This window comes from Myotis lucifugus, unplaced genomic scaffold (genome assembly GCF_000147115.1).
Source record: "Myotis lucifugus unplaced genomic scaffold, Myoluc2.0 scaffold_101, whole genome shotgun sequence".
Classification (NCBI taxonomy): Eukaryota; Metazoa; Chordata; class Mammalia; order Chiroptera; family Vespertilionidae; genus Myotis; species Myotis lucifugus.
In genome coordinates, this window is record NW_005871149.1 from 2,232,481 (window position 1) to 2,248,254 (window position 15,774).

The 15,774-nt window shown below is 59.0% G+C and overlaps 1 protein-coding gene and 3 long non-coding RNA genes across 5 annotated transcripts in view; 2 read left to right on the forward strand and 2 right to left on the reverse strand.

The window, feature by feature from the left end:
* LOC102417832 overlaps positions 1-7,634 on the reverse strand; it is a 9,373-nt gene extending 1,739 nt beyond the window's left edge. The window contains exon 1 of the long non-coding RNA XR_002830177.1: positions 7,161-7,634. This is a non-coding gene — a long non-coding RNA (uncharacterized LOC102417832). The remainder of the gene's footprint in view (positions 1-7,160) is intronic.
* Positions 3,521-7,159, forward strand: LOC106697767. Of its 2 annotated transcripts, none has more exons than XR_002830175.1 (2): positions 3,521-3,583; positions 5,090-7,159. It is a non-coding gene; the product is annotated as an uncharacterized LOC106697767 (long non-coding RNA). The 2 variants fall into 2 exon arrangements; XR_002830176.1 differs by lacking the exon at positions 3,521-3,583 and adding an exon at positions 3,603-4,045.
* Positions 7,635-7,817: 183 nt separating the features above from the next.
* Positions 7,818-15,774, forward strand: part of FAM212B (family with sequence similarity 212 member B) — a 12,623-nt gene continuing 4,666 nt past the window's right edge. Inside the window, exon 1 of the mRNA XM_006092535.3 lies at positions 7,818-7,995. Coding sequence (XP_006092597.1) covers positions 7,939-7,995 — 57 coding nt within the window. The 5' untranslated portion in view covers positions 7,818-7,938. The remainder of the gene's footprint in view (positions 7,996-15,774) is intronic.
* Positions 11,099-14,962, reverse strand: LOC111826772. The gene is made up of 2 exons (XR_002830157.1): positions 14,426-14,962; positions 11,099-11,395 (listed from the first exon to the last, which is right to left on the reverse strand). It is a non-coding gene; the product is annotated as an uncharacterized LOC111826772 (long non-coding RNA).

The following is a 15,774-nucleotide window of genomic DNA, read 5'->3' on the forward strand; positions in this document are numbered from 1 at the left end:
GCCGTCTCGAAGCAGCAGAGCCAGTCCAAGACCCCAGGGGCCCTGCCTGCCGTCAGGCCCCGGTCGCCTCCCACATCCGCCATATGGCAGAACGTCCCAGATTTAGTCCCTGGACTGCCATCTCTCCTCCCACCCACCAGAGCGAGGGAGCCACACAGCTTGCTTTGTGGGCCACGGGCACATGCCAACTCTCAGCTGCCTCAGCGCAGCCCACCTGCCACGGGCACGGCCAGCTTCCAGAGCCAGGAGGGCATTGCAGGCCTCACGCCCCTCTCCACACGCCCAGGCCCTTCCCAGCCACTGCCCAGCCGCCTCATTACAATTCAGGGGAGGGGGAGCGAGTGTCAGCAACACCAGCAACAGCAACTGGAGAAGATCACACCGATACCCGCTGGCGTCCTCACCTGCCAAGGCTAACTTTCCACTCCCCGGTGGGCGAGAGCGCGTTTCAGTGTCTGAGCCTTGTGCAGGCTCACACGCTCATGCACACACACACACACACACACACACACACACGGATACTAACGCCTCGCCCGGGTGCCCTGTCCCCACCTGGGAGGCACTCTGGGATCTGTGTATTGACACCCCCTTTCCAATTCTCCTTCCCCGGGAGGGGGCAGGGGAACCCCAGGATGGGGTGCTGAGGGCGGTGCACGCTGGCTGCTGGGCACACGGTTGGACCCTGCCTCCCCCCAGGGCACATTCACCACCCCCCGGGGAATGACTGCATCGGGGGGATGGGGAACAGAGGGCAGGGGGAAGGGTAGGGAGGGGCAGACTGTCACCACTGCCCCCTGAAGGACGTCTGGGTGAGAGACGGACGCACATTTTCTCCATGAGGACAAGCAAGTGTAAACACCACTCCCTGGGGAGAGCGTGTATGTGCCACACCAGGCACGGCATCATCATGCTTGTTCCCATGGTTACCGCATGATTCCGATCCCTGAGAAAGATAGCACACAGCAGACAGACAGAGGGGTCCGAGGTGGTTAGGCAGATATCACCAGCCTCCTGAGCTCGCCTGGTGCTGTGACTGGCCCCACCCATCCTGACACCTCCAGTCTATCATCTGAAACCATAGCACCCATGGTCTCAAAGGCAAGGGGTTGGGTTCCTCTAGAAACACCTGCCGAAGTGAGATTGGGGGCGGGGCGGGGGCTGCCTGGTGGACAGGGTAGAAAGATCGGTGGGTCTGCTTTTCTGGGCTGGTTTTGCCGTTAGCAACGTGAGTGACGAGGGAGAATCCTAACCTTTCTGCACTTTCCTGACTTGTAAAATGAAATGCTTGGGCAGGAAACGTTAGAGTGTTCAAACTTTAGGGAGCGCAGAGGAGAAAGCAGAGCCAAAGAGGTTGAAGTTACTTGTCTCGCCCTGGCCTGTGTTGCTAGGTGGTTAGAGCGTCAGCCCACACACCGAAAGGTTCGATTTCCCATCAAGGGCACATACCTGGGTTTCAGGTTCAATCCCCAGCCCCTGTTGGGGCACATGGAGGAGGCTACCAAATGATGTGTCTCTCACATCGAAGTCTCTCTCTCTCTCTCTTTCTCTCTCTCTCTCTCTTTCTCCCACTTCCTCTAAAAAGCAATGGAAAAAAAAATATCCTCTGGTGAGGATTGACAAACAGAAAAGTTTTAAAATAAAATTACTCGTCCGTTCCAAAGGGTGTGGATTCCGGAGCCCGAGCCAGGGCCTCTGGTGCCCGGAGGGTTCTGGCTCCTGTCTCCTTCCTCATCTGCAGAAGGAGGCAGAGGAGTCCCGGCCTCGAGCGTCTGGGAGGAGCAGGCCAGAGCCTGACACAAGGAAGGCCTTGAATGCACGGAGGAGCCCTGTGTCAGCGGCAGGCCGGATGCGCAGCCCCCGCCCCCCGCCCCCCGCCCGGCCCTGACTTCTGGTCTTTCCACGAGCTCACAGTCCCCTGATTATCTAGAAGGTCCCTCTCAGCCCCCCGATGCTGTGACGCTAAGTCAGAAAGATGAAAATGCTAGTTATGTCCCAAACCCTCCAGGCAGAGACACAAAAGCCCATTTGGGGTTCATTATTCACTCTCCGTCGCCTCAGTCTCTGCGGTGGGTGATGATTCATGGGGAATAATCACGGCAAAGAAAACCTGTCCGCAGGCGGGAGGGGCGGGGCGGGAACAGCCCGAGCTCCTTTGCATGTTCAGCTCCTGTTTTTCAATATGTGTCTTCATTTGTTAAGCGATGACAGTGTTCCTTGGCCTCGTTGGCTCTCTGCTCTGGAAACCTGAGGCTTTGTCTTGGTACGGACTGCTGCCGCTGCCGCTGCCGGGAGCCGCTGCCCACCCCACAAAAAAACAGGTGAGCAGAAGCCACCACAGAAGCGGCCGTCACCCCGACACTGGGTCCCCTCAGGGTGTCCAGGCTGAAATCTCCACCATCCCCCAGGGCTGAGGTCTGATCAGGGCTAAGACAGGTCTCTGGCCCCTGAAAACGAGCGGAGGTGGAGCTGCCCGGTGGAAGCGAAGACACACTAAGCCAGTGGTCGGCAAACTGCGGCTCGAGAGCCACATGCGGCTCTTTGGCCCCTTGAGTGTGGCTCTTCGTAAGCCTTAGGAGTACCCTAATTAAATTCATAACAATGTACCTACCTATATCGTTTAAGTTTAAAAAATTTGGCTCTCAAAAGAAATTTCAATCGTTGTACTGTTGATATTTGGCTCTGTTGACTAATGAGTTTGCCGACACTGCGCTAAGCCAAACCCAAGACGTGACCTCTTTCCCTCCTCACTGCACAGCCCGGGGAGAGAGGCAGGCAGCCTCCTTTCTCTCTCGCTAACAAGTCTCTCCCTGGCAGGCTGCCAACCCCTGGTCCTCGCCCACAGCCACTAGAAGCTGGTGGCGATGGCCAAGTGGTGTGTGATCAAATGAGCCTTCGCTCTGAGTTGCAGACCACGGTGAGGCCACAGGGAAGGCAGCGTGGGGCCTCTGGGACGTCAGATGCGGCCAAATGTCCCCCAGGAGCGTGCCGAGCGAGCCCCTCTCCTTGTCAGGGCAGTACACCAGCGTTCGTCTGCACAAATCTCCTAAGTGTTTCCTTTAGCTGTGCCCTGGCATTCTTCAGGTGTTTTGCAGTTGAAAAAAATGTTTGCTTTTCCAGCAAATGTTTACAAAATGGAAATATTTGCTTTCCAAATAGCAACAAGCCATCACTCAGGTACTATAAGCACCAGGCCCATAGCTGCAACTAATTCCAAGTAGGGCTCTGTATATTATTTGAACTAGCCTAATTTTGCACTTAAAATTCCCTCTGAATTATTCAGATGAGTTAGCCCATTCATACACGGAGTTTTCTCAAAGAACTACAGAGCAGGCCCTCGAGTAAGGGCATCTCACTCAATGTCCCTTTATGAGATCCATAGGAACTTAACTCTTGTTTGTATCGATTAGCTTACGGTAAAAATGGTTTCCTTACATGTCGTTTCGCTAAAGTCTCAGAACCCATCGACAACGATAAGTAAGGACTTACTGTCCTTCTATTTCTTCCCTCCTCCAAAAAAAAAAAAAAGTTTAGCTCCTGCATAACCAACAGCCCCGTCTTGCCGCCGGGTGACTTTGTACAGAAGGTAAGGCTGTGGGAGCGATGTCTAGGTTAGAACTATGTGCAAAAGCCATGGCGGTGCCGTGGAGGGGGAGCTACCGGGACGCTCTCCCTCCGTGGCCCTAGTCATCGCAGCAATCCTGCTTTCTGCAGACCAGGGTACCAGAAAGGGGTTACCTTGGAGACAGGGAGACTTTACTGCATCACCACACAGACCAAAGTCTTTGGGCCTCAGCGCTCTGTCTGTGAGTGGGGAGAATGACACGCTACGTTGGGAGACCCCGAAAGCTAAGGAGCTGTTAACGAGCAGTCTTTGATTCCTCTACCAAGTCAGAAGAGTCTTCAATTAAAACCCAAAGAGACTCTTTCTTTGGGAACCAAGAGGCCCCCAGCATAGAGGCCACTTCCTCCCTCTGCTGTCTCCCTGGAGTTGGGATTGGAAGAGGCAAGGCGCCCAGCCCTCTGTCAGAGGACGATGCCATGAAAGGTAGGAGTTAGATTCTTCAGAGAAGAGCTGGGCCTCCATCCAGATCCCCCGCCCCCCCCCCCCCCCCCACCTCTGAAGACCCCGGGGGGTGTGCACACAGACCCGCAGTCTCTGCTTAAAACCTCTGGGGCCGGGCGCCTGGAGAGATCGGTTCGCAGTGATATCTGAACTCTTGCCAACAACACGTGTTTATCTCTAGGGTCACCCTTTCCTGTTGGTGCTCAGGAGGCCTGGGGGAGCCGGTGGGGGGGGGGGCGGGGGGCGGGTAATGGCTGTTGGCAGCCACAAGGGGTGGAGGCATGAGGGCACTGGGGACGTAGACCCCACCCTAGGGAGGGTGATGTGATGATGAGGTTTCCAGACGGCGTGTGGTCACGTGTTTCTTTCCTCACATCAGGATGAGCCCCCAGCCCTTCTGTTGCCAATGACGATGAGATGGACATCACCTCACCCCGGGGTGGGCCTGCAGGAGCTAGCCAGGACTTGGGGGGCGGGTGCTCCAGGTGGGGGCTGTGGATCCGGGCCAGGAGAATGGCAGCGTTTCCATTGTTTAGTTTAGGATCTGAGCCCTGTTGGGACACAGCTGGTTCTGCCCCTCCCTGTGAGCTTAGTCATCGGTGCCAGGACCCTCCGGCTCTGGCAGTGGGACAGAGGGGCCACCCTCCCTCACTAGGCTGGGTCAACCCCAAGAGTCTGACACCCACAGACGGCATTTCCATCTCCCTTACACTTATCCCACCGGCAGGGGGTAAATGCTGAGATGCCTGCTCAGGGTTCCAGCCCAGCTCAGGGTGGTGGCTGTGAGAAAGCATGTTGAAAACCAATCTCAAAATCTCCGATTTAGTCCTCATTTCCAAGTGAGATAATCTCATCCTCCCTCGAGGTTGACTTTTGGGGGGCAGAAGGGAGGAGGCTGACCATTTGATTCCTCTTCTGCAAAAATGGATCATATCCACACACCCCCATCCTCAGTCCAGAAATATTTACCCATGTTTATATAACCATGGCAACAGGCTTGATTCTCTACCACTTAAACATTTTTAGAAAAAGAGAGAAGGGGAGCAGCCCTTTTTCCTGCTCCTGCCTCCTGCTCCGCCCAGATGACCTCTTCAGGAACAAGGTGAGAGAGAGCCCCACAGCCCCGGGTGTGACCTTGGCCTTCTCAGGGGACAGGGAGCAAGAAAGTCACAATGGCCCAGCATCACGGAAGGACTCAGAGTTTGACAGTAATTGTCCTCCCAAGTCCCGTGGGAGCCGCACAGAAATAGCACCTCCGACTTCTCCGGGACCTCCTTCGAGCACCGCGCTGAGACTACAGTCATCTGCTGAGGAGCGGATGGATGGAATGCGGTCTGGCTTTGCTGATGACATAGCCTTTATCTCTAAGACGGACTCCCCTCGTCCTGACTATACGGATCATTGTGGGAGTCGAGTTTTCTGAGGAGTATAAAAGGGTTAGACTCACAGAGGTTTAAACCATCAGCCAGGGAAACTGAGGCCAGTGGAAGGAAAGCATTTGCGCAACGTCATCCCGTGTTGTCAAGAGTCTGGAGGACCTGCCCACCCAGTCCCAGGTTCTGCCATGAGCCCAGCCTCAGTGCTGGAAGCTGTGACGGCAGCCACCCCCATCCTCCCGCAGGAGTCCAGTGCCTGAGCCCTCGGGATGCAGAAACCCCAGCTTAAACTTGACTCTGAAGAGGAGGGCAAGCACAGACCCCGGGTGTGCTCGGTGTCAGTGAGGAAGCTCTGCCCTCGGGTTGGGGAACCCCCTTTGGGGTCTTCCCATCAGCTGTGGACTCTAGGCTGATGTCCAGGCTCCTCTCTCTACCCCACACCATAGGGTTCACCTCCAGCACTGGCCCAGGGGGCTGAGGACAGCAGCTCGGGCCTTGGGGGTGGCTCCCTCTGGACACTCCGCCCCACGGGAAGGAGCCCTTACAGCGGTTCTCAACCTGTGGGTCGCGACCCCTGAAAATACATCCTGCATATCAGATATTTACATTACGATTCATAACAGTAGCAACATTACAGTTATGAAGTAGCAACGAAAATAATTTTATGGTTGGGGGTCACCGCAACATGAGGAACTGTATTAAAGGGTCACGGCATTAGGAAGGTTGAGAACCACTGCATCTCAGCTCACAGCTGCAAGGAAGCCAGAGGGTGGGGAGGGCCAGCGGGGCGGCCTCCAGGGAGCAGAGAAATGCAATTTCAGGCTCGCCCAGCGCTCGTGGGAAATGCCGGAGCACCATCCCGCGGGTGTCGGTTTTTCTGACCCACGCGGGATCCTGAACAGCGACCTCGAAGGGAGGGGGCGCACCTGGGCTTGACGAGAGGTCACGGAAGCAGACCCGCGCCTCTCCTTTCCTCCCTCCATCCCTCGGCTGCCGCTCCAGCTTCTCCCCACGGGGCTCTCGGCGCGAGGCCGAAACACGTGGGCACGTCACTGTAATTGAGGACCTGGGAGAAGGGGCTCTGCCAGTCTTCAAGTCTAAAGATGTTCATTTGCATCCCTCTTCCTTCTCTCTCATCTCCCAGGATAAGCAGAGGCGCTCTTCGCTGACACGGAGTGGAATGGCCGCGCCTGCACTCCCTCTTCTCGCCTTGTGTGGGGTCTTCAAGGTTCTGTCTCGCTCGGAGACCCTAAATTCTGCTTGGGGCACTCGTTCCCCGTTAATTACCTTGAAACCACACGCCGCTAATTGCCCTAATTACTCTCGAGCCGTGCCACACCGCCCCCCCCGCGGGCCAGGCCGGGCGGCGCAGCGCCTGGGCGCACGGAGCCCGGCGGGGTGGATCCGAGCTCCGCCCGGAGGAGCGGCGGGCGTGTCGGCGGCCCCTCTCGGGCTCATCGGCAGACACTCCCCGGCCCAGGGCCCGGCCGGAGCTCGCACACCTCGGGCGCCCCGGCGGTGCCTGTTGAATGGGATCGGAGCACCTCTGAGTCCCTCTCCCTTCCCCGGCCGTACGGGGCGCTTCCCGCGTTAGGGAGACGGGGGCCACCTGGGCACCGGGCACGGGAAAGGCCTGCTTCTCCTCTCCCCGCCCAGCTACTGGGAGCAGCCGCAAGCGTCCCTCCGTTTTATGTTTTCATAAAATCACCGCGTTTTCTTACGTGTTTGTCTCATTCTTCTCCTGTCCCCGCCCCATGTACGTTCTTGGGAGCAGAGACCGGGCCTGTCCCACGCAGCCTCCCAGGACCTACAACCTGGAGGGGAGGGCGGCGAGCCTTCAATGTGTTAAATAAGTGAACAGACCGGCTGGGAGGACCCTCCACGAGGAGGTGGGGGGAGCCACGCGCCCAGAGTCCACCTCGGGGGAAACGAACAAACAAACAAACACACAAAGAGCTGCCGCGCGGCGGAGGACGGAGGGTCGGAGTTCGGCGAAGGGGTTGACACTAAGCACTCAGCCTCCTTCTGAGACCGCTACCCGGTGCCCACCCGTAGGACGGTGCTCTCGCTGTGACCAGACAGGGCTCACGTGCTTCGCCGGCGGGCGTCGGTGCAGTCCTGCGTCCCTGCGCCCCGCGCCGTGCTGCCCAGGACCAGGTGTCCCCCGCCAGCGCCCCAAGGAGGGGCCAGGAGCTGCGGCCCCGGCCGAGCGCAACCCCCCGCGGGGTCACGGTCCGCCAGCGGGCGCCCAGCCCGCGCCCCCCGTGCGCTCTTCTGATTGGCTGAGGGCATCCCCCCTGAACGCTGATAGGCTGGCCCGCTCCTCCCTCCGCCCCGGCACGGGCCGCGCGCAGGCAGCAGCCGGGGAAGCGGCTCCAAGTCCCGCAAGCTCGGCTCGGAGCTGCGAGAGGCGCGGATCGCAGGGTCAGGAGCCCGCGGGGCGCGCGGTGTCAGTGGGGCTGGGACTCTGGGGTGGAGCCGAGCCCGGCAAATGGGCGCATGAGGAAGAAGAGCGGGGAAATGGACTGCTATCTGCGCCGCCTCAAACAGGAGCTGGTAAGAGAGGAGCGGGCGCCAGGGCGGGGTGCGCCCCCGATGGGTACCTGGCCTCGCCGGACCCCGGGAGCCCGGACGCGCGCGGGAGGAGGAAGGCCGAGGAGGAGAAGGGGGAGGGGACGCGCACTGGCGGGCAGAGGGCAGGGCCTGTCCCGAGGGAAAAGGGCCACGAGGAAACTTGAAGCAAAGATTGTGTGAGAGCGAGGCCACAGGAACAAGTGACAGAGACCGAGCTAACCCAACCCAGACCGAAAGGTGCCAGGGAACCCTGGGCAGAAAAGAGGGCGCGCACCGAGGGCGCACACCGGGACGCGCGCACACGCGGCGCAGTGGGACCTAGACGCCCGCACAGGAGGAGCGGGGCGCGGTTGAGGGGCTGCGTGAAAAAGGTGTAGGGATTAAGCAAAAACAAAACAAAACAAAAAAACAAACAAAACTCATAGACACAGGAAAAGAAAAAAGAGAGAAAGAGAGGGACGCGGGGTGCCCGGCGATTTGGGGCGGGCGGGGCGCTGGGGAGCGCGCGCGGGCCGGATGCCTGCCCGGGGCAGAAGGTCAGCCGGGGACTGGTCGCTCGAGGGGAGCTGGCACCGCCTGGGGCCCCCGACTCTGCCGGGCTTGGCAGAGCCGCCGTGGCTGCGGGGGCCGCCGGGCCGGCTGTCTGCCCGGGCTTGCCTGCCAGCAGGGAGGGGGCTGGCAGCTGGAACGGCGGGGGAGGGCCCTGCCGGGCGGAGAGAACCGCCTGGCAGGTCGGAGCGGGAGCTGCGGAGGCCCCGCCAGATGTCAGGCCTGGGCTGGGGGCGTGCGGGGGCGGGGGTGCTGGGTCCGGGAGAAGGAGCTCAGTGTGTTGGGGGTGGTGGGGTACCCAGGTGGGGGTGGGGGGAGCCTGCTCCAACTCTGGTTGATTCTCACTGACTTCAGATACCTGCCCCCCTACCTGCCACCATGTTCCTTCAACCGCCAGAATTCCCACGGACTGTCCGCCAGGCTCTCTTGTGTCCTCGCCTCTGTCTGTTTTTGCCCATTTAGTGTGTTTCTCTGGGAGTCGACGACTTGTCAGCCTCACCTTTTCTCTCCTCCTCCTCCTCCTTCACCTCCACCACCACCTCCTCCTCCTCCTCCTCCCCTTAACTTTCCACAGCCGGGGGCACCCAGGCTCACAACAGCAGACCTGGATCCAGGCAGTGCCCACCCTGGGCTTGCCATCCCTGGCATCCTCTCCCCTCCTGCCTGCAAACCCCTGCACTCTTCCCGCTGCGGAGGGAGGGAGCCTGGCAGCCTGGCAGGGCAGCTCTGGGGAGAGGAGTGCGGAGGGCAGGTGTTCTCAGCGATGGTCAGGCTCCCTGTCCGCCACTCCAGGGCCTGCCCTCTCAGGTCCGGGCGCTCCTGGTACTTCCTCCTGAAGTCCTTGTGGGACAGTCAGAAGGGAAAGTTACCCAGCGAATTCGGTGAGCGACAGAAGAGTCTCCATCCTGTCCCCTCCGACTAGTTTCACATGCTTCCCAAGACAGTTGGGGATGACTACACACACACAGTTCTGACCTTTCCCATGCGTTTGTCCAGCACCAGAGAGGAAGGTCAAGATCATCACAGATACTGTCTGAAGTCCAAGGCCCAGCTGAGAAAAGAATCTAGCAGAATCTTTTTTTTTTTTGCTTGGAATCTGGGACCACACCACCCACCTCAGGATATGCCTAAATAGAGGGTTTGTGGGTGTTCCTGGCATGGGCTGGAATTTTAAAATCCTACCGATTTGCATTTTTTATGCACCCTAGGTGGGAGGTAGTGAGGGGAGGAAGACAGAGCCTGTGGGTGCCAGGAGAATAGGAACAGCAAACAGGCATCTGCAGCGAGCTGAGCTCCAGGTCCTGGTTGGCACCGTCTCCTGCCAAGGGCCGGAGCCCCTGGTCCCCAGGAAGAGGAAGGGGAGAGGCCGAAGTTCCCTGCTCCCCATTAGCTTTCGTTTGGCCCTTTGTCTGAGCAGCTTCAGCCTTTGACTCTCTTGGAGAGGAAGCCAAATGCCTGGCCTGGGGCCCAGAATGACACTCAGATGGGAGAGCTATGCCCCCCCCCCCATGGGGCTCCAGCCCCGCCCCTGTGCCAGCCCACCCGCTGCCGGGAAAGGAGACAGCGGAGTGACAGGCAGAGCTGTTAGCGTCTCCTTCACTCCCCGACACCTCAGCCCCGTGCTTAGGTGTCTGAGCCAAACCTCAGCGCCTCAGTTTCCCCAGTGGGAATGAAGAGCTGAGTTGGCCCTGGCTCAGCCCTCTGGCTCTTGTAAGGGTTATGGGGGGTGAATTCAATGCAGCTTGGTTGGAATAGGAGGTGTTGGCTTATTGATCCCCCAGGTCTGCAGTAGGGTGGGGAAGGCATGAGGTTTGTCATGAGTTTGAGGGTTGTGTACGTGTGCGTGTGTGCGTGTGTGTTCCTCCCAGCCAGAACCATCCCTGCCACCCAGGAGGACTGGCTTTGCAGTGCGTGCCCAGGAATGGCACTTGTGGAATATCAGTCAAGTTCGACATTTATTCCACGAAATTCCTTTCCAGCAGCATGGGTCCCGCAGACACTGTGGGTTAAACCTGCTGGAAAGCGGAACAGTCAGGGGCTGTGAAGCGGTCTCTGTCCGAGGCCTTCTCGCTCCCCTCCTGCCTCCCGGCCCTGTCCCTGGCCCCAGGAAAGCTGGACAAGAAGAGTCTGTTCCTGAAAACCAAAGCAGCAGAGCTTCCCAGTTTCTTGAAGTAGAATATTTGCTCTGTAATGAGTGAGCTCGGGTGGGGGCGGGGGAGGCCGAGGGTTTGGGGATCCTGGCTCCATGTGGTTAATATCTAGAGAACTGGCCCCTGGGCCCTGCCTGGACCGGACAGCAGGATCGGGTTTCAGGGATGAAATGTGGCAGCGAAGTAGCAGCAGCTGACACACTTCTTCATTAGGACACGGGGCTTGGGGGCTGCAACTACTCGGCAGGGAACACATCTCTCCCGGCTCCAGCCGCCAACGAGGGGCCCTGCCTGGAGCACAGGCCTTGGGACCAGCTGTTCCTTACACTCCGCTCCCCGAGGGCTTCTAACAAAGGGGTAGACACAGCACACGGAGGAAGCAGATGTAAGATGCTCACAGGGCGTTCCTTATGAGTTCAGATCAGTAGAGAGCAAATAAAGTGCACACAGGCTGAGCGATGGGGGCTCGTGAGGTACAGCCAGGCTGGGAGGGCTTCCTGGAGGAGGCGGCGGTGGATGGAGGCCAGCTCTTGGAAGGCCCACCCCAGATGAGGCCTGGGGAACCAGGAGAGGGACTTCTCTCAGGCTGGAGAAGGCCATCCTAGGACAACGCGGTGTTGCTCGAAGGTAGGCCGCTAGTGGCCACAGTTCAGGAGGTTCTGGCATCTGGAGGAGGACCAGGCCTAAAGGCAACGAAAGGAGGAGAAACAATGGTGACAGAGGAGACAGGGCAGGATCAGCCTTCAGCTCTTGGTGCAAAAGAGCACATTTCCTGAGGCAGGTCAACGCTTTTGCAGAGGACCTCGCACTGCAGTTCCCTTGACGTGTAGAGCCGGGGCAAAGAGGAGTTTGGACGAGCTCGGCCGGCGTGGCTCAGAGGTTGTGTGTGGACCTGTGAACCAGGAGGTCACGGTTTGATTCCTGGTCAGGGCACATGCCCGGGTTGTGGGCTCGATCCCCAGGGGGGTCCTGCAGGAGGCAGCCCATCAATGATTCTCTCTCATCATTTCTGTTTCTCTCTCCCTCTCCTTTCCTCTCTGAAATCAATAAAAATATTTTTTTTTTAAAAGAAACGGAGGCAGAGGATGGGCTAGAAGGCTATTAGAAGAGTCCGTGCAGGAATGTGAAAGCCTGAACTAGGAAGGAGAAAAGGAAGGGAACTTTTTTAGGTTCCTTGGATGCCCGAGGAACTTGATTGACCGACTGCCGGGGACAGGAGCCGAAGCTGTCGGGGAGAAGGGCTTGGTGAGGCGGAGAGGCCAGCGAAGGGGCGAGATTGGGCACCTCTGTCTGTCTGCTTCTTGCCGGAGCACACGGCCCCCGGGAGATGGTCCGGATGGGAGAGTGGGCTCATCCATCTCAGACTTCCTCCTTTCTTTCCCGTCCTTCCTCTCTGGTTCTTGGCAAAGTTTCTACTCTACCTTCCTGTTTGAGGCCTCCAGCCAAGGGGCAGGGGCTGTGAAGGTCCCCATTTCACTGGGCTGGAGAATGGGCTGCTTGGGCAGAAAGCGGGGCTTTTCCCATTTCCGGCCCTGAACCCTCCCTTGTAGCTTTCCAGAGGGGGCTGAAAGGCACTGTGTGGGGAGCCTGGGAGTGAGGGGAAAGGGGGGGGGGACAGGCAGGGCACACTGCCCAGGCCCATGGCTGAGCTGGGAGAGGGCGTGAGACGGCTGCTGGAGGCACAGCTGTGGGACCGGTCAGGGGCTAGGAGAGGGCGGGAGGGCTGCTGAGGATGCTGGTGCCCCCCTTTCCCACCGCCACTCCCCCCACACCACGGCGGGCCCAGCGAGTGCCCGGCAAGGGTGCTGGCCATGGACAGCTGACCCCTCACGCCCCACCTCGAGGGCTGGGGCCCGGAGGTCCAGGATGCTGGGGTCTGGCTTCCCAGCAGCAGCGTCCCCTCTCGCCCAGGGCAGCCAGTCCCTTCCTCCTCTGATGATTTGGTGGAGAGGCACCTTCCCTGGCTCTTGGAGTCCGTCCCAGACTTCATGTTCTGCTCTCTGTACGATGGGTCTTTGCACGGCCACTGGCCAGCCTGGTTTCTTTTCACAACAATCCCATGAGGCTGAGAAGTCAGGGGTGAGGATGACATGGGGAGCCCTTGAGTAGGAGCCAGGCTGGGGTCTCGGGTCTGGTCCGGTCCTCCCACGAATACCCAGGAACCTCAGGCAGTAGATCGGCGTCTCCACTGGAAGCACTCAAGGTGGCGTAGGTGATGCTCAGATGAAAAATCAGTTTTAGAGCGGCCATCTGCTCCCGGCAGGTGACATGCATTTCATCTAGGTTCCTATATAAAAGCACTTCCACAAGCCGTAGATATAGGCAAGGTATTAAATACTAGTAAGAGCCTAGGCCATATGCAGATATGGTGAGAATTGTGAGGGGAGTCTTGGGAAGAATGATCTGGAAACACTGAGGGAGAAACTGAACCTCCGAGTGGGGAGGACTCCTGCCACCCCTGCCAGCCTCCCGGGTCACCACGGGTCGGATCTGGCCGTGGAGAGGGGAGGGTGAGGGCCCCTGCCCATGTGGGAAGGGTTATCATTTTACAGATTCAGAAGCCGAAGCACACAGGGTGGTGCATCTGCCCAGCGTCCAGTGGCCGAGCTTCAGCCTGACCCAGGCCAGGCCTCAGACCACAGCCAGTGGCTCTGCACAGACCCCAGGAGCGTGCCTGGGCATCCAGCTCTAATGTGGGAGGGAGCCCAGGCTGGTTTCAGCCGCAGCGAGAGAGACTAAAGTTGGACATGAAGACAAATTTCAGAAGGAAACACGTGGAGGCTCAGGAGGGGCGGGGTGGACGGTGGGCGGTGGGCGGGTGGATGGATGCTAGGAGCGTGGGGGGCCTCGTGTGGCCTTTCTCAGGTAGGATTCCCACACCGTCGCTGGGACAGGAGAATGTTCGCAGCAGAGAAGACGAGGCGGCTGTTAGCTCCATTCCCACCCAGACCAAGTGGGGTGTGATTTGGTCCCCGAGGAAGGGCCTGAAGCCCTGGGAGGCCGGAGAGGGACTCCACACCCTCCCGCCTGGAGGCTGGGATTCCGTGCTGATGATTTCCAGCTCGGGGTCTTCTCTGATGGGGCCCTTTCTTCCCTCCCACCCCACACTGCTCTCTTCTCCCTCTTCTGGTCCTGGGGCCAGAGAAACCCCGGGATCGAGAAGGTCCCACGCTCTGGACCAGACAGCAGCTTGCCCCTGGCTCTCTCTCCGGGGGTGACATCATCCCCTCGGGGTGGGAAAGGCAGCTGCCTCTCAGTCAAGACCCAGCCGCTGCTCCTGCCTCCGTTTCCCACGCTCGGCTTCCTCCTTCCGTTCTCCCCTTCAATGTCAGCGCTCCTGGCTGGCTGACGAGCCTGCCTGACCATGAGCAGGCGGACGACAAGGCTCCCCCCCTTCCCCTCCCCGTCCCGTGTGGGGCGCTGGTAGGACAGGACTAGAGATGTTTCTCCTGGATCAGACCAGGTGGATGAATGGAACCCAGTCATTACTGTGCATTCAGGTCCACTGAGGAAGAATGTTCTGGAAGTTCTCAGGAAGCCTTACGTTACGATGAGAGCCCCAGTTCACCTCCAGGCCACTTACAATCACGCACTGCCGCACCTGATCCCTCCAAAGCTGTACCCACGAGGCAAGAAGTCTTATTCCCATTTTAAAGAAGGGAGAAATCGAAAAACAGGATTTCGATAACCCGCCCAGGCCACACAGCTGGTACCTGGTGGAGGTGGGATTTGAGTCCTGTTCCATTTGTCTCCAGAGCCCAAGAGCTCAAGCCATACAGACTGCCCTTTCCACACGGCTGTCCTGTCCTCCTGTGGACGTAAATGCGGCCTCTGTTTTACGGACAGCCCCGAATTCACACATACCCACACGTTCATTCTCCCTGGAAAAGCGCACAGAATGCCAGCATTATTTCTCAAGGATTTTTCCATACTGGGAGAGACTGAATGGGGTCATTGCATTCCTCCCTGCCTCCGGCCTGGACTGTGTTCAGCCTCGAAGGAGGCTGCAAGCTCAGGCTCCTGGTCTCTTGGGGAAATGAAACCCTGAGATCTGTCCCGACTCTCTCTCCCTGTGCAGTGAGGTGCTGTCCGAGGGCGGCAAGCAGTCTGTGGGGATGATTTGGGGTGTTCAGTGGTACTCAGTTGTTTTTTGTTGTTGTGTTCTTTTTTAATCACCCAAGGAGTGAGGATACTTTTCCCATTGATTTTGAGAGAAACATCGATGTGAGACACATCGATTAGTTGCCTCCCACAAGTGCCCCAACTAGGGCCGGGGATGGAACCTGCAACCCAGGTACGTGCCCTGGACGGGAAATTGAACCCGAGACCCTCCAGTGCGGAGGCTGATGCTCTAACCCCCGAGCCACGCTGGCTGGGCAGTGTGGTATGATGGAGCAAGTGCAGGGTGCTAGTGGGGTTCTGGGCAGACATAACAAGACCCAGTCCCTCCCTCAATCAGTAGATGCACAATAAACATTACCCGAGTGACAGAGGAGGGGGGGGGGGCGGGCAGGAGCAGTGGGGCCACAGGGAAGGGCATTGACTAATAAGTGTCTCAGAAGAGGACTGACAGGCGCTCTGGCGGCCGGAAGGCCTTGGAGGAGGCTTCTGCATTTCAGATGGGAAGGGGACGTGAGACATCTGGGGACAGGAACGGGCGTTCAGTGGGAAGGGCGAAACGACCCCAAGGCTCTAGGTTGGGGTGAGGGGAGAGTGGCATGGGGGCGGAAGGGGGCAGCAATCCGGAGTCAGAGGAGCAGTTGGCCGGGAAGGGACCAGGGAGACTGAGGATGAGGGCTTTGCTCTGGGTCTCCCCCGCTGAGGAAGGGGCCGGGGAGGTGGTAGCCAGAGAGGTCAGAGCGAGGGGCCACAGGAAGCCAGCCGCCCCCGAGGCCACTGGGATGGCACGGGCTGGCCCAGGCGGTTGGCTGTCAGGGCCCGGCCATGTGGGGGAGGTGCTGTGTGGCGATGCCCCGCTCAGCAAAGGCCTCTTTCTTTGCCCCCAGAACAGTCAGCCCTGCACTGAACGGTAGTGGGGCTGGCTCGGGAGATCCTGCCCCTG